A 25,748-nucleotide genomic window follows, 5' to 3' on the forward strand; every position below is an offset into this window, starting at 1 on the left:
CAATCTGGTCAACCTTTTCTGCACTCTCTCCGTGGCCATGATGTCCTTCCTCAGATAAGGAGACCAAAACTGAACACGATACTCCAGGTGAGGTCTCACCAAGGCCCTGTACAACTGCATCAATACCCTCTCTGGTCCTGAACTCGTTGGCTTTCTCATAATGGAAATAGAGGAAAATCTAGAAATTAAATTTTCAAGGGTTTGTTTTACTGTAGAAATGCTCAATAATTACCATAATAATGAAGCTTATTCACAAGATTTAGGAGCAGAAGAAGGCCCATTGCCCCAAAAAGTCTGCCCCGACATTCTAATGAGATGATCCATCCTCCCCGGCCTTCTTCCTGGAACCCTTGATACCCTGACTAATCAAATACCTGTTAATCTCTGCCTTAAAAACAACCAACAACCTCGCTTCCATATCGCCTGTGGCAACAAGTCCCACATACTCATGATCCTCTGGCTAAAGGAATTTTTCTGCATCTCTTGACGCCCTTTTGTCCTGAAGTTGTGCCCTCTCGTCCTAGACTCCGCCACCATGGGAAACATCCTTGACACATCTACTCTGTCCAGACCTTTCAGCGTTCAAACTGCCTCGATGAAGACCCCTCTCATCCAATGAGTGCAGTCCAAGAGCTGACAAGCAGTCCTCATGTGCTAACCCTTTCTTTCCATGCAAAATAGATATAAAAGGGTGGAGGGCAGTTTAGTGGGTGGTTAAACATTTTTATTTTATGGGTAGGGTAACCAATCTAAATGGTGACAGGGGCAGTCACATTCCATGCAGGTTAAGTTTTTTTCGTAGTGTTTGAATCTATTTCTTGTATGCCAGGAGCTTGTCACTGCAACACTCCACCAAAAATTCCTTCAGAGAGTCCTCTGGAGTGGAACTATTCTTTGCTTAGCAGTGTGAGGATTTCTGCCCTATGGAAGGTTCGTTTGAAGTCCCCTTTGTCCAAAGATGCTATTCAACTCAAACTGTCACTGCAAAAATGTCTGATTTCTGCCTCAGATATTGCCATGACTAGTTTGAAATTGTGGTATCCAATGATCATTCGTCGTTTTTAAAGAATATCTTCCATCTGATGACAGCTGGTCGTTTTTCTGCCATTTCTGTAACTGTTGTGATAACGTGGCTTTTTTAACCCCCTTCACAGACTCATTCCAATAGCAGAAGTAGAGTTGGATTTGGAAATCTGATGTCCAAATCAGGAATACCAAGAAATTTATTAACTGACAATAAACCTGATGTTTCACACAGGTCAGTAACAGTTAACATTTATCCTAAATGTCTGGATTATAAAGGGCAGACTTGCAAAAATAAATTTGGAACAATATTTTTCACCTCAGACAGGTAGCTAAGGAATCAGTTATAAAAGGAGCCGATGTATTTACTTGTGGCATCGTCATTTAGCTGGAAAAGATTTCCAGGATATTGGGCGCATTAAAGAGACAACCTGATGCTGTAATGTCTATGGAATTGCATTCAACAAAGATTCTCCCAGATCGAGATGAAAAGTTTTTTTCCCCCCATTCAAAATAATCCTGTTTAGTCACTGTATTAATTTTGTGTTCTGAGAAGATTTAAAAATATATCTTAAACCTTATCAATTAGTTTCTGAGTGAGGAAGTTGTGTTCTTAAATTTCTCCTTCAATTAATCAGATGAAAGAAAGTGTGTCTGGATGCACGCATTGTTAAGGCAATAAGACCCTGGGTGCATCCATTTGAACAATAATTTGCACACTCGCGACTTGCCTGTGCGCAGTACTGACCTACATACTGTCCTCTCTTTGCTAATATAGAAGTAAGGAAATTTCTTGGCTAAAGTTGTCCCCATCCACATCCTTACTGAGGAGCCTTCCATGACACAGATTTATTCAATTAAAAAGAGTAGAATTGCTGATTGAGCTTGGATAATGATCTTAATTGGTGTCAAAGCCATCGAAACATTGAATGTCAGATGTTCAAAACTAATTTTAAAAATCTTTCAACATTTTGCAAAAAGGGGAGATCAATAATCATTTTTAAAAAGACTTAAGATTCAAACAAAATGAACTGCTGAATGACCATGGATTGAAATGAGTGGAGATGCCGTTCTGATGTTGAATGTAGCTCGAGTTGTTTGGAGGTTTTTTCCTCCAATTTACTTTCAGTTCCCCTCTCCCTATCTCACATCCAAAGTTCCTGATCAAAGAGGGAGGAGTTCACCCTTGGAATATAGATATAGAAATTCCAGTCAACAGCTGATGGGAAACTTTGTCATCCCACATTTGGTGCCACTTGACTGAGGAGTGTCAGCAGTTTAAAGATGAAATTAGCAGTTTGCAAAGCTGCAGTTATCCCCTCGTGACTAATAGCAGTGCCACCATTTTTGCATGGGTAAAAGAAGCACAAGATGGTGGGTATCTTGCACCCATTCACACTAATCCTACTTTATTCCCCTTACATGCCCATCAACAAACCCCCCCCCCCCCCCCAGCTTCCACCTCCCTCCTCTTCACAAGAGGCCAATTGACTGACCAACCTGTAGTTTTGCGGGCATGGGAGGACATTGCGGCGCCATGCAGTCATAGTGAGACCCTGCAAGCTCCACATAGACAGCAGTGGTGGGGCAGGATTGAACCCAGGTATCAGGAGTAGTGAGGCAGCTATTCTACCAGCTGTCCTGGGGTTCTGCCCACTTTTGCACTCTTGCCTGATAAAATATTGAGACCTGCTTTGCTTAAGATGCTGAGTTGTTGTAATGAACTGCAGAAGCCCTGACGAACCATTCCTGTTCTCCAGGGAATTTTTCCAGAGCTCACTATCCTCTACTCACTCCACTCAGGAAAAGGTGAGTACAAGTTGATGCTTGGTCATGTTGCTTCATCATTAAAATATACTTAATCAAACTTCATTTATCACTAATTGAGATCCTCATTGTACTTCAAACCTTACTGTACTTGATATATCTCACTTGCTGCCTCCTGAATAGTTTTGTTATTATTAGGACTTTGAACCCTCTGTGCTCTGTGAAGCCCGAAAGAAGGTATTGTTACACAACATGAGAGAACGAGAATCCCGCAGGATGATGGAAAATAGATTTAAAATTCTGAAGAATGCGCTTTTTGATAACAGGCAAATTGCTTCAAAGAGTGCTATCCTTGATGAGGTTTGTGAATAAATAAGTTAACGTTCACTATGCCATTTTATCTTTTTTTTTTGCATGTTACTTTTCCTAGTGTACCTTGGGCTTCTAAGGGATGAACTGGTAACTTTGACAGTTAAATATTTCTCCCTGCCTACCCTTTGGTAAGGTTGTAAGAACCATTTTTTGAATTAAAAACACACAGTAAATGCTGGAGGAACTCAGCTGGTCTTGCAGCATCCATAGGAGGTAACGATTTATAACCGATCCTTCTGGCCTGAGCCCTTGGAGCCTATAGAACATAGAACAATACAGCACAGTTCAGGCCCTTTGGCCCTCGATGTTGTGCTGACCTATATATTCCTTCCTTGAAAAAAAAGTACTAAACTAATGGATCTCAACCTTTTTCTTTCCACTCATAAACCACTTTTTTTTTTTTTTTTTTAATTTTTTTATTTTTCACACCATAAATCACATTAGCCATGATATACACTATTTCTTTTCACACATATACAGTGACTTTTTCTCCCCCCCCCCCCTTTCCTCCCAAACCACCCCCCCACCCCCCCCTCTCATCCATTTTAGGTATACAATCTAGGTTGCATTAATCCAGTCAGACAATGTTGTCATTCAACAAAATTACACCAGAAATTCTACTGAGTCCATTCTTTTCTTTCCTTCTCCTTCTATCAACTTAGGTAATGTTTGTCCCCGGTAGGTTTTCGCTATTGTATTTAATGTAAGGCTCCTATACTTGTTCGAATATTTCAATATTATTTCTTAACCAATATGTTATTTTTTTTTCTAATGGAATACATTTATTCATTTAAATTTGGTAGTTTCTTCCTTTTAATTTGGTTATGTATTCCATTAATATTTAAAGACATATAGTTCAGCGTAGCCCTTTTATATTTTGTTTATCTTCTCTTTCCGTTTTTCCATCATTACCTTTCCTCCTTTTCCATTTCTGTTTTCTTATTTTCAACTCTTCATAAGACAACATTCCTACAACATCTAACATTTTCCTTATTCTCCTATTTCTATCTTATTTATCCCCAATCTCCCCTTCACCTCCTGAGTTGTCCTTTATCCCTTGTCGGACAACCACATCTCCCCTCTCCATTTGGATTTGCGAATCCACTCGCAAGCGTCAACTGATTGTGCAGTGACCGCTATTTCCCCCCACCCCGCCTCCCCCAGAAAAGATTTCACTTTTCATATGTCACAAAGGTCCCTCTTTTAATTCCCTCCTTATTCTCTCTATTCCATTACCTTCCCTTATTAATTCTTGTCTATACTATCTATATTTTCCTCTAAGTACAGATACATTCATGTATGCTCATTGTCTCTATTCACTCTTATACCTCTTTACCTGCATACATATCAATCGTGATCATTTTTACTCTCATTACCCGTCTTCTTCCCTCAGTCTATTTTTGTCTTTACCCACATACATATCAGTCGTGATCATTTTAACTCTCATTACCCGTCTTCCTCCCTCAGTCTATTTTTGTAATTGTTCTGCAAATTTTCGTGCTTCTTCTGGATCCGAGAATAGTCTGTTTTGCTGTCCTGGAATAAATATTTTCAATACCGCTGGATGCTTTAGTATAAATTTATACCCTTTCTTCCATAAAATCGCCTTTGCTGTATTGAACTCTTTTCTCTTCTTTAGGAGTTCAAAACTTATATCTGGATAAATGAAGATTTTTTGCCCTTTATACTCCAGTGGTTTGTTGCCCTCTCTTACTTTTTCCATTGTCTTCTCCAGTACCTTTTCTCTTGTAGTATATCTTAGGAATTTTACTACAATAGATCTTGGTTTTTGTTGTGGTTGTGGTTTAGAGGCCAATACTCTATGTGCCCTTTCTATTTCCATTTCATGCTGTAGTTCTGGACATCCTAGGGTCTTAGGGATCCACTCTTTTATAAACTCCCTCATATTCTTGCCTTCTTCATCTTCCTTAAGGCCCACTATCTTTATGTTATTTCTTCTGTTATGGTTTTCCATTGTATCTATTTTTTGAGCTAGTAGTTCTTGTGTCTCTTTAGTTTTTTTATTAGATTTCTCCAATTTCTTTTTTAAGTCTTCTACCTCCATTTCTGCTGCTACTGCCCGCTCTTCCATCTTCTCCATTTTTTTTCCCATTTCTGTTAAGGTCATCTCCATTTTAATTATTTTCTCCTCTGTGTTGTTTATTCTTTTTCTTAAATCCTTAAATTCCTGTGTTTGCCATTCTTTAAATGATTCCATGTATCCTCTAATAAGAGCAAGTATATCCTTTACCTTGCCTCTCTTTTCTTCTTCTATTTCACCATACTCTTCCTCTTCTTCTTCCTCTGAGTTGACCATCTGTTGTTTCTTTGTTGCCCTTTCCTCCTCTTCTATCTTGTTTCTATTGTCTTCTGTGGTCTCTTCTTGCTGCAGGTGTTCTGCAGCTGTCGTTGCCGGCTGTGGAGATCGACTCCCCAGCTGGTCCCCCCTCCCGTCGGTGTGTTTTTTTTCATTCGCATCGCGCATGCGCGAAACTTCGCGCATGCGCGTTTGCGCACTTTTGTTCGGCTCTGCGAGCCATTTTTGTAGTCCATTATTTACCGACCTGAGGGAGCGGGTTTCTCTCTCCGCAGCGGGCCTCTTCGGACAGGTAAGGCCTTCACCTTTTTCCTCCTTTGTCTTCTCTTCCTCTCTTCTTACCGTTGCTTTCGACTTTTCTTTTTTTGTCGCCATCTTCTTTCCACCTTTATACTCACTTTTCTGTAACTTTTATTTCTGTGCCTTTGTGTTTTCTCTTGTTTTTCCCGACTTTTCTGGAGAGGGCTGGAGTTCACCGTCCGGCCACTACTCCATCGCGTGACTCCTCCCACTCATAAACCACTTTATGTAATCCCTATCGGTGGTCTGTGATTAGTAAGGGATTGCTTAAGGTGGGATGTGGGTGGGAAGGGAAGGTTGAGAATCACTGCTCTAGACCCAATTGTGACTGAAATATTTTGCTTGAGAAAAATGGTCATTGGCCCATTTCCTTTGGAGTTCTGAAACCCTGCACATAATGAGTCAATGAGGGACGATTAAAACAGTGGTTTTCAAACTTTTTCTTTCCACCCACATCCCACCTTAAGCAATCCCTTACTAATCACAGAGCACCGATGGCACAGGGTATACTTAAAGTGGGATGTGAGTGGAATGAAAAAAGGTTGAGAAACACTGTTCTAAACCATCCCTACCCCATAACTCTCTAAAGATATAAGGTAAAAGCAGGTAGGCATTTGAATAAAGACTGGCGAGACTGAAGAAGAAGAATGGGAGGGGAAGGAGTCCAGACTATCAAAAGGTGTTAATTAGATATGATAAGAAAGGAGGTGAGAATTGATTTTGTCTCTGAAAGGAAGAGAGAGAGAGAGAGCGCTGCAAATTAGAGAAACAACACCTCATTTTCATCTGGAAAGTCCATCCAGGTGGCATTAACATCGACTTCTCTGGTTAAAACTTCCCCATCTTCGTCCCTCTCGGTCTTTATTGAGACGCCTGCCTGAAACACTGGCAATGTACTCGACCTCCCACGGACATTGTGAGACTGGCTCAGTTCCTCCAGTATTTACTGTGTGTTTTTACAACAATCCTAGTATCTGCAAACTTTTGTGTTTCACTCCATTTATTAAACTGATTCCACTCTCTTACTGCAAATTATTGGGCATATCTGCTTGCATTTTTAGCACCAATGTTACGGCATGTCACATACGCTGTATGTAATCTGTGGTGCATTTTACCCAAAAATAACTAAAATTGTGAAAACATTCAAGCAATATAGCGTTTCTTTTCGATAACCAGGGCAACGTCGGATTAAAAATGGTTAGCAATGGATTGAGAAAGCTAACAAGTGGTCAGGCATTTGAATGGCGATGACCCTTGGCTGGAGTAGAAAATCCAGGGAAATGCAGATGTATCACTTGACACATCAACTTTCAACATACAGGTCCTTGTGGCCCGTGCCTCCCGACTCTACCAATCAACCTATAAACCCTGTACGTTTTGAAGGGTGGGAGGAAACTGGAGGAAACGTGCAGACACTGGCAGAACGTACAGACTCCTTGTAGTCAGTGCCAGATTTGAACCCAGGTTGCTGGCACTAATCAACACCTAATCCTGCACAGATCTTTTTGAAGTTGATGTCAAGAGCAGAAACGCGTGAAGACATTACATGATGCTCCCAAATGTTAAGCTAATCATAGACCATTTTCCTATTTTATGCTTTTGGTTGTGATTTACAGGCTGTTGATGTAATCACAAACTTGGATAGACAGTCTAAAAATCTAACAATGGAGAAGGAACTACTCGTGGGGAAACAGAAGATTCTGTTAGAGAAGATTTCAATTTTGTCTGGTAAGACTTTTTCTGCTGAATATCAAGAAATATTCTCCTGACAATATGATTTTTGAGTTTATTGACCTCCAGGGAAACATTGAATTCATAGAGAGCTTGAGGGGGTAGATAAGGAGAGGTCTCTTCCCCGCGTGAGCTCTGAATCATGCATTTCAATTAAGATTCCTCTGTTTAAGCTGGAGAGGTGGTAGTGAAATTTCTTCACTCGGACAATCACTTGGCTTCAGAGTTTTGAGACCAGAGTAGGTAGAAAAAGTGGATGTACACATTCATGCTCGTTTGGATTGAATCCTGAAGTAGACTTGATTGATCAAAGTAAAAACACAGAAATGCTGGAGGAGTTAAAGATGTATCACGACTTCTCAGGCCTGAGCCCTTCTTCACAGGAATAAAGGTCGACTTTTACAAGGGTCATACGGAACATATGCGATTTTTGGACCAAAAGATGGGGGTCAACTTGTATATGGTATCATCTATTACTCGAGTATAAACAGTACTTTTTTTTTTTTTGCAGCATTATTACTCATTTCATAGTTAATTGATTTATTGTGAATTTATCAGCTTGAATTAATGACAAGGAACTAAAGGACTGTGTCTGTCCCAGCAGAAATGGAACCGATTACAACACAAGGTGGCATTGAAGCTGGTGAAATAATTGAAACTGGGGAAGGTTTGAATTTATCAAGTGAAAGAGATTCCTCTTCTCAGAATTCCTTTGGATTGAAATGGTATTCAGATGGTGGTCCTTTGGAAGTCGTGCCTGATGACAGGGCGGACAGTGGAATAACTCTAAAATACGAGACTAATTCAGCCAGTTCAGACGATATAGTTGCTGTTAAAGTCGGGGATTATTTAAGTGAGAAATATAACAGTCAACTAGACCATCCTAGTGGGTCAAACACTATTCCAGAGAAAGAAGAGAATATTGATGATGAGGAATACTCTGTCTTCACTTCACTAAAGGAACGTTGTTTTGCAAGCTCAAAGTTTTGTCGTTTTTCTGATTTCGGCAGTGATTTTGACACATTGAATAAAGTTAACCAGGATGCCCAGGTATGTGTAGAATTGTACTAACTTTATGTAATGGAATACCTCTGGTATCCGGCACCTGTGGGGATTGGTAGTTGCCGGATTAGTGTACTTGCTGGTTCCTTGAGATTGCGTGTTGTGCAATTGGCAAACTAACTGCCAGTTTTAAACTTCCGTACTTTTTAACCTATTTATATTCCATGATTTCTTTTCCCCCGGTAGCTTGAATTCTGAACCACAGAGGTTTTACCATAATTGGAGTGGAGTGGTTAGCGTAGGGGCTAGCACAATGCTGCTACAGTGCCAGCGACCCGGGTTCGAAACTGGCATAGTTTGTACGTTCTCCCCGTGTCTGTGTGGTTTTTCTCAGGTGCTCCGCAGTTTCCTCCCATCCTCCAAAACATGAGGGTTATTTGGGCGCACGGACCTGTCGGCCAGAAGGGCCTGTTTCCGTGCAGTATGTCCTTTTTTTTAAAAAAAAATGGAGTTGGTTGAACAAGGATAATGATTATTTCCCAGTTCTGAAATAGAAAAGATTTTCAAGGTATTGTGGAAACGTAAACTCCTCAGTGGACACAGCAAGGCCTTAAATAGATATTTTCTTTTGCACGACCTATTGTGTTTCTTTCCATTTCACTGTGACAACTATATTTGTTTTCCTCAGTGGAGGTGAGGACATGGAATATCTGGGGAGGAAAAACAAGGGAGTGCACAGGCTCGACTGTAACTTTAGTGGATATCTTTCTTCGAGTAATCCCTGATTTTTGGGCATTAATTGAGGATTAGCTATTGCCAAAGGGGGAACATTTAGGGCTTCAAGCGGAAGATCTGTTCTCATCTGCCCAATCAGTAGTGTTCTAGATAGCCCCAGCACAGATACTGTTGTATGGTATCACCCATTCAGCCTATCAAGTTATGCCTGCCCCCTTAATCAGAAATAGTTGTCAGTTTTTCTGTTCTTTCTCCAGATCCCTGCAGATTTTTCTCCTTTAAGCCTTTATTAATAATGGTATAAACAAAATAGAGAGAGTGCAGAGAAGGTTCACGAGAATGTTGACAGGATTTCAAGGTTTGAGTTACAGGGAAAGATTGTGCAGACTGCGGCTTTTTTCTCTGGAGCGTAGAAGATTGAGAGGGGACTTGATCGAGGTGTTTAAGATTTTAAAAGGGACAGACAAAGTAAACGTGGATAGGCTTTTTCAATTAAGAGTGGGGGAGGTTCAAACTAGAGGGCATGGTTTAAGATTGAAGGGGGAAAATTATAAGGGGAACATGAGGGGAAATTTCTTTACGCAAAGGGTGGTGGGGATGTGGAATGAGCTTCCGGCAGACGTGGTCGAGGCGGGATCATGGGTTACATTTAAGGAAAGACTGGATCGTTACATGGATAGGAGGGGACTAGAGGGGTATGGACCGGGTGCTGGTCAGTGGGACTAGGAGGGTGGGGATTTGTTACGGCATGGACTAGTAGGGCCGAACTGGACTGTTCTGTGCTGTAAGTGGTTATATGGTTTTAAGTTTTAACGTGCTTTTATGCACGTAATTGTAAATACAAGATTGTGAACATATATCTACTGTATGTGCCAATATATAGGACAACCTGAATATCCACCTAAAATGTAGATTTTGAGAGATGTGTTTTTGTAAAAGATGACCCCACCCACCCAAACGCTGACAAGTGGATGCTGTTGAAAGCAAATCACTATATTTTAATACCAATTGACCCTGTAAAGGTTTTAATTTTATTAGAATATTTTAATATAAACCACCATCAGCTCCTGTAACAAGTCATTTAGGGACTGTACAGACCCGATGGCAGTAGGACTGAGTGAATGGACCCCACGGGGGACCACTGAGACTTCGTTGATAACTAATAGAGCATACACAAGATTGCATCGGTGCCAGCGGTAAAATGGCAATGGTATTGAGACTTTGCTGCAAGGTTCGGATTCTAGGTGTATAAGACGACCTGATTTGGAGGTGACATTTTTAAATTTCGTGGATCATCCTATATACTGGCATATACGGTCATCGTAAACAGTAGTTTGAATTTCGTGGATCATCCTATACACTGGCATATATGGTAATCGTAAACAGTAGTTTGAATTTCGTGGATCATCCTATACACTGGCATATATGGTAATCGTAAACAGTGGTTTAAATTTAGAAAATTGTTGCTAAACATCTTTTAAGTGTTGATGAATCCAAATCTTATTAATGAGTTACCTGCCAAAACTAATTCTCAATGGTGCACTCACAGTAATTTAAAAAAATGAACGCTGCTACTCCATTGACCAAAAGAGGAATGGAAATGGTATGCAACCCATTGAAGCATCTTTGACAAAGAAACATTTTGAGAAAACTGGGTACTTAAAGGCCCAAGATCACTGTTGTTTTTATAATGACCAAGCTGTCTTGCAAGTCAAAAGAGAAGCGGCCAAACAAATTCGATGGTTGGTGTTTACTGCCTGTCCTGGGTAAATTTGTACCTCTCACTTTGTTCGTTTTAGATTGGTCACAGTGTTTGAGCTACCGAAAGAAAATAGACACACACATGCCGAGAGCACTTCAGTTTATACAAATCTTTATTACAAATTCTAAAGCTGATATCAAACTACAATATGCGAGCCCTTCCCAATTATACTTATCAACGCCTGGACTGGTCCCAACTGCCGAGGCGAGGCCACGACCGCACACTTGTAGTAGGTTGTCGGGGCGCCGGTAGCAGCTTCTCCACCTCCCCTGACCGGGACGTTGGCTGGACTCTTGGAGTTCTTCTTCTTGCTGAGAGATGTTGCCACCTCTCGGAGAGTCTCCCACTTTAGCAGCGGGACCATGGCTTATATTACCCAAAACCTGCTTACTCGAGCACCTATTCCCAGCACAAAAAGAAAGATAAGCGAGCAAGCTCGCATGCCCAGGCTCCTATCGAATAACGTAATTTTCAGCTTATTACTTTGAATACAATGGTTTATTTTGCGTCAAGGTTAGGTCTCTGCCTGACAGTCTGTGTCCAAAACAAGCAGGAAGATTAAATGTTCTTGGCACACAGATGTCTTTTTGTCAGATAACTGCATCCCTGGGCCCCATGGTGGAATTTAGCTTATGTCTGCTGAGTCTCAAGCAGGAACAAAAAACATGGTTTAAATCCTCCAATACACTGCCGTTAACATCTTCATATAATTACTAGAGAATAGAAATAAAATAAATGTGTCTTGGCTTAATTCTCTTATTTCCTTTGTGCCTCACCAACAATAGGCCAAGGGATAGTACACCAATATCTTTCAGTGCCCTTTGTGGTCGCGTTACAAGTTCATTGTAGAAAAGTGCTTTCAAATAAATAGTTCTACTCCTTGCTCAAGCGGAGTAGTGCTTGAATCACTTGGAAAGGAAAGGTACCTAATTTCTGGTCACTTTGAGGGGATTAGCTTTTCTAAGACGTTCGAGGGAAACTTGAAGACACTTGCAAAAGAAATAAGAACACATGAAAAAGTGTTGAGGACTAAAGTGCAGAGAGGAAAGGAGAAGAATAATCCCAATTGTTTCCCATTTTCACTGGAACTGAGCAAGCAAAGAATCTTCAATGATAAACGCCCTGAAAAATAATGAAAAGATCCGTGCTGAATGGTTACCCAGCAGCAGACAATCAAAAAAAATGCAGAGGTTTTGGGATCTGATGTAATTGTCTGGTTTCACTGAGTCATTTTCTACTCCTTGATTTCAATTCCTCAGGGGCATGGTGAGCCAAAAAGTAGTTGGTCAGCCAAGAGGAGTGCAGCGCATCATACACTGAAAGAAAGAGAATCCCGCAAGTTGATGGAAAGTCGCTTTAAATTATTGGAGTCCACAGTTTTCAATGACCAAAAGGCCTCCAAGGGAGCCATTCTCCTTAAGGTTTGTTTCAAAAGTATCTGAACATTTCCTCCTTGTATGTGCATAGAAGAAATCTTTCTCGTTCCATCCAAGTTCAACATATGACCACTGCTTTCATTTTGATGGTTTAATTTTCTTTCAGATGTGATTTGATAATATTATTTTAGTATAATATTTTGAATTTTTCTCAACCATTCCAACTCATCTGCTCCTCCCTGACAAGTACGCTTTCCTCTTAACCATTGGTCTCGTGATGTTTGGTGCAGATGGCTGCGAGAAGCTGCAGTTTGACTTATGTTGCTTGTTTTCCCACTAATGGATCTTGTTGAAGGATCGTAAAATTAGTGCTTCAGCCAAGTCCAAATAGTCCGTCCAAAGATGGTCCCTGGGTATCGTTGATGACGTGATCGTGTAAAGCTTATCGGTACAATACGGGGCATGGTTAGCACAACGCTGTTACTGCACTAGTGACCGGGGTTCAAATCCAGTTCTGACTGTAAGGAGTTTGTACATTCTCCCCGTGTCTTGAGTCAGTTTCCTCTGGGTGCTCTGGTTTCCTACCACCTTTCAAAAAAAATGCGCCAGGGGTTGTAGGTCATTTGGGTGTAATTGGGTGGTAGGGCTCAATTTTTAAAGCACGTAGATAGTGCGGGATGGCGAGTTTCTGTAAAGAGGTGCTGGCTCTGAAGGCCACATACAGTGAATGAGCAAACTATTTGAAAGTAGAAAGTGAAAGTAATGATTTCTGGAATCTTTGCACCACTGCTCATTGTGACCCTTGATCACTATTTCAATTTCAAATTTATTCTCTTCCAGTTGCACAAAACAGCATTCTCCAGGCCTCAGTACAGAACACGCAGGCACGCAACCAGTGTTATGACCTAGACCAGCAGCAATAGACATTCACCAAGGCAATGCTATTTTCAAAACAATTTTTACTATTAAAATAACGTAACACTTCTTAACTCTAAATTTAAACTCTAACTTAACCCCATTATACACAAATGTATATTTTTCTTTGGCTTGGCTTCGCGGACGAAGATTTATGGAGGGGGTAAAAGTCCACGTCAGCTGCAGGCTCGTTTGTGGCTGACAAGTCCGATGCGGGACAAGCAGACACGGTTGCAGCGGCTGCAGGGGAAAATTGGTTGGTTGGGGTTGGGTGTTGGGTTTTTCCTCCTTTGCCTTTTGTCAGTGAGGTGGGCTCTGCGGTCTTCTTCAAAGGAGGTTGCTGCCCGCCAAACTGTGAGGCGCCAAGATGCACGGTTTGAGGCGATATCAGCCCACTGGCGGTGGTCAATGTGGCCATTACAGTTTAAGCATAATTCAGAAGAGATGATTTCAAAGTTCAGTCTCAGAAAGCTTTTGTTTTGAAACTCAGACTTTACTGCAGTTCCAAAGTTCTCAAATTTATGACTTCTTGTAGGTTTGTTTTCAGAGATTTGTTTCTTCAAACGAATGGTTTTCCTCTTTTGTGTGAAGGTTTCAGAACTTGTATTTTCTTCCACGAGGTTTTCACAAACCCAGGCAAGGGTTACATGAAATGGCCATGTAGAAATAGACAGTCAATCTGTCCTCTTTTCAAAGAGACAGCTGAAGTGGCTCTTCCTTGCCATTGATTTGTATATATCCCATGGTAAAAAGAATACAATAAGAACAGTACCTCTCTTTCTAAAGGCTACTAAATTTCCGACCTCCGATGTTTCTTGGTGAATTGTTAAAATATAGTTTTTCAAATGTCTTTGATCACATGGCATGACATCAAGGCTGTCTTTCAAATTTCTTCTCTTCCAAAAGTATGAGTTGATATAGTTTCATATTGTCTGCAGAAGCCACAAGCAAAAGCCTTTCTTGGAGCAAAAGTCAGCTCGTTTGAACAGCTGCATCTGAGTTTCCATTCTAACAAGATGGGTAAACCAGCTGAGAGCCTTCTGTTTAACCAGAGGTCCCCCTCGAGCATACCCCATTGTCCCAGATACTTCAATGAATAATCAATTCTGCTTTTATTGGGTTGTTTTTTTGACTTTGCGTCTGGGAAAATGGCTTCTCTCTGAGTGTAATTGTGTTTCTATAAATGTGACCCTATCCAGCCCACAGTTCCTTTTACTAAAAAAATATATAATGTTAACCAAAAAAAAAAACCAGACGTAACACACACATGGGACAAGCAATACGTATACAGGACAAGTATACATATATAAACACAAATAAATGGTGCTTAGTGAATATTGAAGTCTCTGATGGTTAGCATGAACAGTTCCTTCATGGATGTATCAAGTCGGTTCTATTCCCCACACTTTCTTTGTGGCCTTCAAACTAATTCTGAAGAGCTCCCTTGTTTACGTCAGGAGATTTGCTGCTCTGTGGCCTGCCAGAGGAATACTGGTGCTATCTAGTCAGGCATTTCTGACTTGGTTTTATCTTCACAGGCTATTAATGTGATCAGTGACTTGGATATACAATCGGAGAAGCTCTCAGTGAAAAAGGAGCTGTTGATGAATAAGCAAAATAAATTGCTGGAGGAAATTTCACATCTGTCAAGTAAGCTGTGTTTTTGCTTTAATTTTGTGTGGATAAAGATATAATTCAGATTCTTGTAACTTTAATCTGTATGAGAGTTAATTTGTCCCAAGAGTAGAACTATCCCATAGTTCACTGCTACTTCATTTTAAAAAATCAGTGAAGATTTTTAGTTTGTGTGCTCTTGGATTTGGTGGCCAATCGTGACTTTTACATCTATTCTGATGGGGTTGGATAACGAGAACATGGAACATTACAGCACAGTATAGGCCTTTTGGCCCTTGATGTTGTGCTGACCTATATATTCCTACCAAAAAAAATCTAAACCCTTCCTACCTCGCTGTAACCCTCTATTTTTCTTTCATCTGTGTGCCTGTCTAATGTTTCAGCATCCCTGGCAAGGCATTCCAGGCACCTACCACTCTCTGCGTTTAAATTAACTTACCCTTGATGTATCCCCCTAAACGTTCCTCCCTTCACTTTGTAGAGATGTCCTCTAGTGTTTGCTATTCCCGCTCTGGGGAAAAGGCACTGGCTGCCCATCTTATCGATGCCTCTTGTAGACCTCTATTAATAGTCTTCTCTCATCCTTATTCACTTCAAAGAGAAAAATCCCAGCTCTGCTAACCTTGCATATAAGACTCATTTTCCAATCCAGAAAACATCATAGTAAATTTTCTCTGCACCCTCTCCAAAGCTTTCACATCCTTCCTATAACAAGGGGACCAGGAATGAACACAATACTGTAAGAGTGGTTTCACCAGAGATTTGTAGAGGTGCAACATGACTTCTCGACTTTTAAACTCAATCCCCTGATTAATAGAGTCCAAGATCTCACAGGCTTTCTTAACTATCCTATCAACCTGCGCAGCAGCCTTGAGAGAAGTATGGATTTGGAGCCCAAGATCCCTCTATTCCTCCACTCTGTTAAGTATCTGACCATTAACCCTTGGTGAAACAATTCTCTTTTATTAGGAATGCATGTTCTAAAACAAAAGAAGTTATTTGTCCTTCTGTTGCAAGTCTTTGTGACGATGAGGGAGATGCAGAGAGGCCATAGTAATGTGCATTACTGGGCTTAGTAATCCAAAGAATACATTCAAGATTGGTTGAATATTTTAATTCTATTCTGATGCAGATGTGGAATGACCTCAAAAAGTGATCACGAAACAGTGGAATTCTTGTAAAACCCAAATGGCCTGTGTAGTTACAGGCATGTCAGTGTGGTGAACTATCAATTGCCATCTGAAGAGATCTGCTTCTCAGTTGTGTCAAGAAATACCACGTAATTTATCACCATTGCAAGGGTCAGTGGAGCTGATCTGATCAGTTGTTTTCTTTTGCAGATTCAAAGTCTAAAGAAGTTTGGGACCAGTCGGAGGATGAATGTTTCATCAGCGCAGAGGAGATCTCCAATGTTGAAGCCCTGACTTTCCAAAAACCTTCTGATATACAATGGCTTGAAAACGCTGATCTTTCTGAAGCTGCCCTAATAAAAGATAACTTGGTTTCAATTGTGTCGGAACATCGCGCTGACGGAGGGGTTAAATGGGAGCAAGATGAAATAAAGGTCAATCACATCAATCCTGTCAAGGTGACGGGAAACTTCAAGGAGAATTCCCAGGAGCACGTGAACACTGATGGCTACGACCACTCTGCAACAAGAAGAAAAGTTTGTAATGGCAAAGATGAAGATACTTTAATAACAATAGGAAAAGAATCATCAATTGGGAGCTCTGATTTCGGCAGTCATTCAGATTTTGACTTAAATATCGATGAAGTAAATGAAATCGATGTGGAAATACTGGTATGTATTGGAAACTTGTTGAAAGCACCAACAACAAAGGGGTTACTTAAACAAAAGTAGTTTTTAATTATATTTGAACAAAAAAACAGAATTAAACTTTAACTTATTACTTAACCTACTTAATCCCCCCTCTAATGCTAAGCGCAGGTACATTTAAGATTGGAAAAGTTCTTTTGGATCACAGTCCAATCTCACTGGTTGCAGGCAATTCTGATACTACGCACAGAAGTTAGCATTAACAAAGTTCACCAGGCTTTGGTGCTTAACAGGCAAATGGTGACCACTCAGGAAGGTTCTTGCTGGTTTTCAGAGAGAGATTCCTTTTCGAGGACATCCGCAACTGGTTCCTTCTCAGTCAGTCTTCCTGACGAAACTTGCCCCCTTTTCAGGGTTCTCCAGATGATCCTCTTTCTTTCAGGACACCAGTCTTCTCCTTTGACCAGGCAGCCTTCCAAAGTTTGCCAGCTTATCCCTGTGGAATGGATTTCTGTGACTCTCACTCTCTCTCACTTCCTCCCTCTCTGAGAGCAAAGCTGTTCAGTCTCTGCCTGCAAAGATCACATGCTCCCCAGGCAAGCTGTATGTTGATACTTCGTTGCCCCTCTGCAAAAAGCACCCTGCAAAAGTCCTGTGTTTTGAAATGTGCATGCAAGATCCACTAGCAATTCCTCCCAAACCACCTCAAAAATACTCTGTCACAAAAGGAACCTCCTACTTAACAGTGGCCAGGAGTAGGTTTGTTCTTTAATTCAGAGCAAACAGGCCAGTTGACCACCATCTCCATATTGATCATCATTCCCATCTGCACTAAGCCCATATCAGCACTTGGTCCATAGCTTTCTGTGTCTTGGTGATTCAAGGACTCAAAATACCTGAAAGAAAATCCTCCTCTGCTTCCATTGAAATATTATCCCCTGCCCTGAACCTGTGTCATCTAATTTTAGACAACTCCGTGAAGGGAAAAGATTTCCTACCGTGGATTCTACCCTTGATTCATTTGTATACCTCTATCAGGTCCCCTCCCTCAGTCCTCAGCGCCTTGGGAAAAACAAATCAAGTCTATCTAGTCTCCATAACCGATGAACAAAAAGGCAGTGCTGCCCTGACCCACTGAGTTCCTCCGGTGGCTCTTTTTTTTTGCTCCGAATTCCAGCATCTAGAGTCTCTTTTGTTTCTGTCCTTGTCAGATTTAATTGAGACTAAAGCCGTTGAACATAGCCAGTGAAAGCCACTGTCTTTTGATTGCAGAAATAATAAATAGTGGCCTTGTCAGTTGTTTTGAATTAATAAATGTGGAAAAGGTTTCTAAGGAATTTTGGAACATGGCCAGGTTGCCCCATTATAGGAAGGATGAGATTTAACAGGAACCTGCCTGCATCAGAGGGAACGAGCTATTAGAAACCTGGGTTGTTTTCTCTGGCATTTAGGAGGCTAAATGTAGAGCTAATAGAAGTGTATAAAATTATGAGAGGGTTAGGTCGAGTAGATTCAAAATGTTTATCCCAGGGTGAAAAGATTTAGAAGTAGGAGCATGTAGCGTGGACGCTACATGAAACACGTACACGCTGGCTCTGATGAGAGGAGTGATGTCATCGCTGCTCCAGCCTCCAACTGGCTGGCGTTCCCGCCGTTGCAGGAGCCCTGTGGGGGCCCTCGCGATCGCCACATTCACCGGCCATTTTGTGGGCTGGGTCGTGACAGTTTGCAGGCTGCTACAAGCATGCATTTAAAGGGGAAATTGTTTTTTTTTAAACATAGTTTTGGGTACCTGGAACAGGCTGCTCAGGGTAAGTTGTGGAAACGGATGCAATTTTAAATTTAGACTTCGGCCCACCACCTAATTAACCCCTGGCACTTTTTGAAGGGTGGGTGGAAACCGGAGCACCTGGAGGAAACCCACGCAGACACTGGGAGAATGTACAAACTCCTTACACCTAAAGTAATAGCACATGTGAGGCTTTTGGAAAGGCACGTGAATATGTAGAGAATGGGAGCGAAGTGATGTAATTTACTTTAGGATTGTGGTCGACACGGACATGGTGGACTGACAGACCTTTCCTTTGCTGTACTGCTCTCTGTTCCAAATGAGGCTTCATTGTTGATTAGCTACATCTCTTCTAATGGATGACACCACACGATAAATTTCTTGAGACCTGCAGACTGAGGACAGTTCATAGGTTTCAGATGGACGGATGTGATTCTGATGTTAGCTTGTGTAATGTAACAGAAGAGAATTGGCCCAAGGCTGAAACTTCAGCTGCGCTGTGATCATGTTTGCTGTGTGTGAATTCTGTGTTTTCTGATCATGACCTGTTTGTTGGGTAAGCTCCCTTGAGAAGAGGACTTGTTACCCGTCTGCAGGGGCTTTGCTATGAGTACCGAGTGTTGGTGGGTGGTTGTGGAGAATTCAGTTATTATTAACACAGTTAACCAATTCTTGTTATTATAATCAATGCAGACTCATTCAGAGAGTGAAAATGTGGACTTTGAGATGGAGGCTGGAGAAGTGAATGATGGAACCTCAGCATCTGAGAGGCTGTGTGCACCCCCCAGGTTAGTGCAGAGAATCCCACACATTGCCGCCATTGTTTCCTCGAGAACATTTTGAAATTAAGATTGTGCATTTCCACCGATGCTCCGGAGAAAAGAATGTTTTGGGACAATGGCCAAGATGTGTTTCTAACCCCCCCCCCCCTTAACAGGGGTGGCCAAACTTTTTTAGTTATGGGCCACATTCAGAAAAATACGAAGAGCGAATGGCCAAACGATACTAAACCCAGCAGTTTGCATCCAGTTACCCTGCAAGAAAAACAGTGGTTTTAGACCAGAAAAACCCTGTGCCATTGAAAATTCATTTTCTATCAAAATAACTAGACCGTGCTACTGAATAATTTAACTGTTGACATTAGAATAGTTTATTGACATGCTCACATATTACAGTGGGCATTTCTTTGTCTGCTGCTCTTAAATTTAATTTGTGAATATAATAAAACTCTTAAAACTCTCATTCAAAAGCAATGCAAAAGAAAAACAGGACAAAGCATTCTTCAACATTCCTCGACAAGGCTCAGAGGATACAGTTCCTGGCCCAAATATCCACCGTAATGATTATGATGGCAATGTATAAATCTGTAGACAGGCGAATAAAGTTAACAGACAAACACACTTCCCCTTGACTTCTTTGAAAAATACTGTCTGAAATTTTCAGTACTCCCTCGCTATTTTCCATCTTTTCAGGTCCACTATGTTTAATCAACTGAGGTAAACGTTTTCATCGATGAATAGCATTGCAACGGTGGGTCCAATAGTTTTTCAAATGGTAGCAACATCTAGGGTTGAAACTAAGAACTTCAATTTATTGGCAAGGTTTTCAAATTAGCATCTCGCTCTGAACCTCTTCACTGACTTTGTTGCCTCATTGCTTGTCTGTCCAAAGTTGAATGGGTAGTAATTTTTCTCCCAAGTAAAAGTAGGCATGACCAAAATCTTTGTCTTCACTCCATTGATCGAGACTGATCTTTAACTGTATACTTTATTGTCCCACTGGGAGCTAAGCCCAGACTTGACCATTTGCAATGTTGAACCCAAGATGAGCCCGTTATTTAGTTTGGACAACTCCTTGTCTGCGGCAACTTGTCTTCTTTGGAACCCTCATCCATTTCCTCTAGTTTTTACTGTTTTAAGGACCCCCCCCTGCTGTTACCTTAATCTGTTCATCAATATTCTGCCATTCGCATTGTGGCAATTCAAAGTCCTACTCACCTATGATGGCTGCTCTTCGTGGCTATACAGCATTCTCACCCTTGTTTTCAAAACCCTTCACTGTGTGGCCTATATCTAAAGTCTCCAAGTCTCGTCTTCAAAGTAATGGCAACGTGGTTAGCGTAATGCTATTACAGTGCCGGCGACCCAGGATCGAAACCGGCACTATTTGTAAGGAATTTGTACATTTCTACCTGTGATCTGGATGGGCATTCCTTGGGGGCTCCAGTTTCCTCCCACCCTTCTAAACGTACGGGGTGTAGGTTAATTGGGCGGCACGGGTCTCAATGGCCAGAATTTGGCTTCTATATTGTAAATAAAAATTTTTTAAAAATTTAATCTCCTCCTGTGATCCTTCTATCTCCCCCTGCACACACATCTTTCTGCCAATTAGAGTTTCTTCTGAGCATTCCCAATTTTAACCCCTAATCCATTGGCACTCACACAAAGCTTAATGTCCTGTAAATTCTCTCCCAGAACCACTTCTGTTTCTGTGCCTCTTTTTTCCTCTTAAGTTGTTCCTCAGCATTTGCCACTATCTCCTATGGATGTAACGATTTCAGTGTTCATTTGCTAATTCTCCCGTGGAAAAACATTGGGGCACGTAAGAGCGGTATAAAAATATCTTTGTAAGTTGTAGCAAAGGCTGTCGGACAGGGAGCACTTTTCTTTCTCAAGCCCAGGTGCGCAGAGTTGAACTATTCAGCTGAATTAGCTGATCGAAAACGTCGTGATTTGGCCTTCAACCTTTTTGGGATCACTGGTCTCTGCGTTGCAGATATGCATTTTAAATGGAATAATTTTTTTTGCAGGAAATTGAATTCCAACTGTACATTGTAATTTTTGAAAACTTATTTTGTTTAGGTGGCATTTTCATAATTATTCGCAGTCTCACAAGTTTTCATCCAAGAGAAAGGTAAGTTCTGGTGACCAGTGTTGGTTTAACTCATCTTGTTTTCATCTGAAATGTGGATGTTCTAACAGGATATCTTCTGTTAATTTTGTACACACACTCTGCCGAGCGCCAATGCCTGGATTATCCCTTCAGTGTAGTGGGCTGCAAGGTCCTTTACTGATACTGTTTGACTTGCTGGGATCTGGCAATTTAATTTTTGCTCAAGATTCCAGCATCTGCTGTCTTTTGAGACTTCCTCAGCTCCTCTCCCATCCGAGTACCTGTCCAAATCATTTAAATATTGTAATTATAGTTGCCATCAATGGAAGTTCGTTATGGGCGGATAAGAGGAAAACCTACTACTTGGGTCTTCTGTGTCTCCCCTTAATTCAGTAGAGTCTAGATTTCACTGTCCGTTAAATTTGATGTTCTAGAGCACACATGTCAAACTCTGGCCCGCGGGCGATATAATTATATTTGGCCTGCAAGATCATTTCAAAAATGTATTAGAGGTGGCCCGCCCTGCAGCGAGAGCCGATGCTGTTTTTTTGGTCATGTCACCCCCACCATCCTCCCCCTTCATTGCACATCCTTCCCCATTGTAACACGAGAAATTGTAACACAAGAAGTCTGTCGATGTCGTCAGCCGGCAAGCCAGTTGGAAGGCTCCCCGCACAACCAGTCACTTCTCCCACCTGTCGAGCGGTGCGGCGGATGGGCGAGCGCCTGTGATTTCCTGTCGGTGTGACGGGCATGGCAGGCTGCGCACGGCCCCCGGGCAGCGCGAGCCCCACGCGACTGGCACCGAACGGCCCTTCCACAGTGCGAGCGCACTTCTCCCGGTTGCCACGGCCTTCAGCGCTTGCACCCGCGCGGACCCCATGGACGGCTGGCTCGGCCCTGCACGTGAAGAGAGACATGGTGGCTGTCCGCAAAGGCTGATCGGCAGCGCGCTGGGCCTGAGTGGGTGGGTAAGCAGGGGTGGGCAGAAGGTGTAGGTGAGGAGTAATGGGCAGGGGAAGTTATGGCGAGGGGCAGTTAGAGGGAGGGATGAGTAGAAGGAGGGGTGGATAGGGAAGAGGTAAAAGGGGAGGGGCAGGGCGAGTAGGGGAGAGGTGATTAGAGGGTGAGAGACGGGTAGAGGGAGGAACAGGTTGAGGGGAGAGGCAGTAGAGGGGCGTGTATAGGATGGGGTGGGTAGAGGCAGAGCGAGTGGAGTGAGGGGTGAGTAGAGGTTGGGTAAAGGACTGGTCAGGTAGAGGGATGGTGGGTCGAGGATGAATAGAGGCCTAGAGCCTGAGGAGTGAGCAGGAAATGCTGAGTCCTGATGCAGGCCAAAATGGACACAGCCTGTGAATGCTGACTACAATCCACAGGGACCAAATAGGTTTCCCTCAGGTCAAGCAAAGGGTGAACTTGAGCTACCTACTCCTGACCTGTAACATTATCCTCCTAAAGTTATATCCTAAAGTTTAACATTACATATGTTGAAAGAAGAGAAAACATGCAGATGTTGTTGAAAATTTTCAATAAATATTTAGTTCGGCCCTCGACTTAGTCCAAGTTTTTAATTTTGGCCCTCCGTGAATTTGAGTTTGACACCCCTGTTCTAGAGTTTGATCTTTCTATGTAGCATGCTATTTTTAGAAGCAATGGCAGACATTTCTCATGGATGTCTATGCAATGTGTCATCTCTTTAAAACAAAAGAGCCACAATCCCTCAGAGCTACGGAAGAGTAGAAAGAATCCACTATTGCATAGCCTGAGAGAACGAGAATGGCGCAAAATGATGCAGAAGCGTTTCAACGAGTTGCGGGAGCTGCTGTTTGAGGATGAGAGGATTTCGAAGCGTGCAATCCTTGATGAGGTTTGTTAAAGATTTTGTCTTGTGTTTTTTTCTGTTTAGTTAAGAATCTTGATGCTATTTCCTTCGGGAATAAGTTCTGCCTTTCTAGGTTTGTAAACAATCGTAGAAGTAAAGAGCTATTCACTTCTATAGCTGTATGCTATGTGACCAGTCGAAAAAATCCATCGTACTTGCATAGGCTGTCAGAAGAAGATCTCTGGTCTTCAAAGGCAATTGGGGCAACACGTCAGAATCTGTACCCACATTGCATCATTTAAGCTTGACTTGTTACTACTTAAAAAATGGTCTTTATGCCATTTCACCCATAAGGTTATCATTTTACTCCTGGAGAATTTCTTACAGTGCAGCGTGTGAAATTTCATTCTTTACTACTAGTGATTGATGCCGGAGAATGCATTTCTGGGAGCTGTTAAACCACAGCTTAAAGCTTTTAATCTTTCAGCACCCTGGTCATAACCTCTTCTCGCTGCTCCCTTCTTGCAGAAGATGCAAAAGCCTTAAGACCAGCACCTTTTGGTTCAGTATCGGTTCATTTCCAACAGCTTTCAGGCTCTTCATCCTTCCCTTGTTACACTGTATCTGCACGACTCCACAGTCACAGTACACAACAGGTCACACAGCATTACAGAAGGTAAAAGACAGTGAGCATTGGGCCTGAGCCCTTCTTCAGGAATGTTTACCTTCAAAATAATGAGGCAAGCATCTTCCCCTATCTGCTAGTATTCCGCTCTGCAGATGGGGGGAGTAGGACACTGCAGCACACACAGACAAGGGAAAATGGCCTGGAAGGTTTCAGTAAAGCGTTTTATAAAATGACTGGACGTTGACTGAAATTCACTCCTCTCTTGGAATGAAGCCTTTGTTAAAGTTCCTGTAAAGCACATAAGAATTAGAACCTGGAGTAGGCCATTTAGGACCTTGTGGCTACTGTACCATTCTATTAGATTACTGCCGATCTTTTAAATCAATGCTATTTCTTGCACTAACTGCATTTCCTGAAATCTAAGCTTAGCTTTCTGAAGAAATAGTAAGGAGTGCCAACCGATAATTACATAGATATTTGCGACTTCTATAAGACATTTAAGTACATACTTTAAGTGAGATCCATTTATTTTTCTTTCTCTTTTGAGAAGCTTGCTAGTTTCACAATGTAAATGTTCAGGATTTCATGTTTCCCAACAACTTAAAAACATCAGGTCCGCTTTGACTAGGGCAAGTCAAGGCAATTAATGATGTCTTCCAAAGCTAAAGTGGAAGAGCTGCCCAGACAAAGCAGTTACTAAATCAGTGTGTGGGAGTGGTGGAAAAACCCAAGTTATTTCACTTTTATACCTTATATGGGTAAATGCTTATGACATTATCAGAGACTAATGTGCCAGAAAGTTGTATTTGCTTAGACTATAGTTGGAGTGTTTTAGAATCTACTGTTGCAGTAATTCATTACACAGTGTCCAGAGTTTGGCAATATACACGTTATTAATGACGTACAACAGAATCATTAAGCCCCTTTCATATTGCCAAACTACTAAGTTGGCGGTTCATCGAACATTTTTAAAATAGCCGAGCAGCCTTTCACACTGGACCAATGTTAACTGGTGAATGCCCTTTCACATTCACCACCCGACATCGCAGAGCAAAGGGGCAACTATCCTCCAGCACTGACGACCTGAGTGACACCTCAAGTGATGACGTACCTGCCCTCCCAGAATTCTGTACGGCAGAGAAACCCCTCCATGAGGGCTCCTTTCATTACGCCAAGGCACAATGGGACACGGGGGGTTTTGAAGGAAAAGGTGGTGAGTTCCTTGCCAATCCGCAGTCTCACTCTCTCTCTTCCCCTTCCCTCTGTCTCTCAGACGTATCCTTGATTGTTGTATGTACCCACTTCGTTGTGTGTGCGTGTATTTCGTTCCCACTGTGACGTACCACGGTCCTTTATAAATTGTGCGTGTGTGCCTTATTGAATTGTGTGCGTATTTTCCCACGCTCTTATTTGTGTGTGCTTTATTCTGCTCTGATTTTCTGATACTGGTCTGAAAGGTTATAGGGCTGAAAGGTTCATACTGTGATGTACATAATGCTTAATTACATTTTAATTAAGCGTGAATAATTTAAATACAAGATCATAATACGTTGATCAGAATTTAGTGAATTGAATGCAAAGTTTATACCTTTTTGAACCAGTATTGTTTGGATCACATTCCTACAAGTAGGTCATCAACGTGTCACTAATTGGACTGGGCGTTACCCCTGTCCCATTGACACTGGGCTAACCGGTACGCAGGTTCAAATTGAATCGGCACTGATGCACCCTCCCGAGGTGGTTCATCCCCGGGGCAATTTGACGCCTGCAGGCCGGTTCGTGAGCATTCACACTGGCAGGTAAATTGGTGGTTAATTACTGGGTTAAAGTGCCAGTGTGAAAGGGCCTGTTGCTGTTGTTGCTGCTCTTAACAATGTACATTTAGTATTGCGCCAAGCCTTTCAT

General features: G+C 41.8%; 1 protein-coding gene across 1 annotated transcript in view; it reads left to right on the forward strand.

Moving 5' to 3' along the window:
• The window catches only part of LOC138748271 (uncharacterized), a 73,164-nt gene that overhangs the window by 37,022 nt on the left and 10,394 nt on the right, over positions 1-25,748 (forward strand). Inside the window, exons 13-23 of the mRNA XM_069908140.1 lie at positions 1,155-1,258; positions 2,784-2,832; positions 2,989-3,150; positions 7,396-7,507; positions 8,115-8,560; positions 12,269-12,430; positions 14,839-14,950; positions 16,276-16,736; positions 19,195-19,289; positions 21,363-21,414; positions 23,102-23,260. Of these exons, the coding sequence (XP_069764241.1) occupies positions 1,155-1,258; positions 2,784-2,832; positions 2,989-3,150; positions 7,396-7,507; positions 8,115-8,560; positions 12,269-12,430; positions 14,839-14,950; positions 16,276-16,736; positions 19,195-19,289; positions 21,363-21,414; positions 23,102-23,260 (1,914 nt within the window). The remainder of the gene's footprint in view (positions 1-1,154; positions 1,259-2,783; positions 2,833-2,988; positions 3,151-7,395; positions 7,508-8,114; positions 8,561-12,268; positions 12,431-14,838; positions 14,951-16,275; positions 16,737-19,194; positions 19,290-21,362; positions 21,415-23,101; positions 23,261-25,748) is intronic.

The sequence above is a fragment of the Narcine bancroftii genome, chromosome 13 (genome assembly GCF_036971445.1).
Source record: "Narcine bancroftii isolate sNarBan1 chromosome 13, sNarBan1.hap1, whole genome shotgun sequence".
NCBI lineage: Eukaryota > Metazoa > Chordata > Chondrichthyes > Torpediniformes > Narcinidae > Narcine > Narcine bancroftii.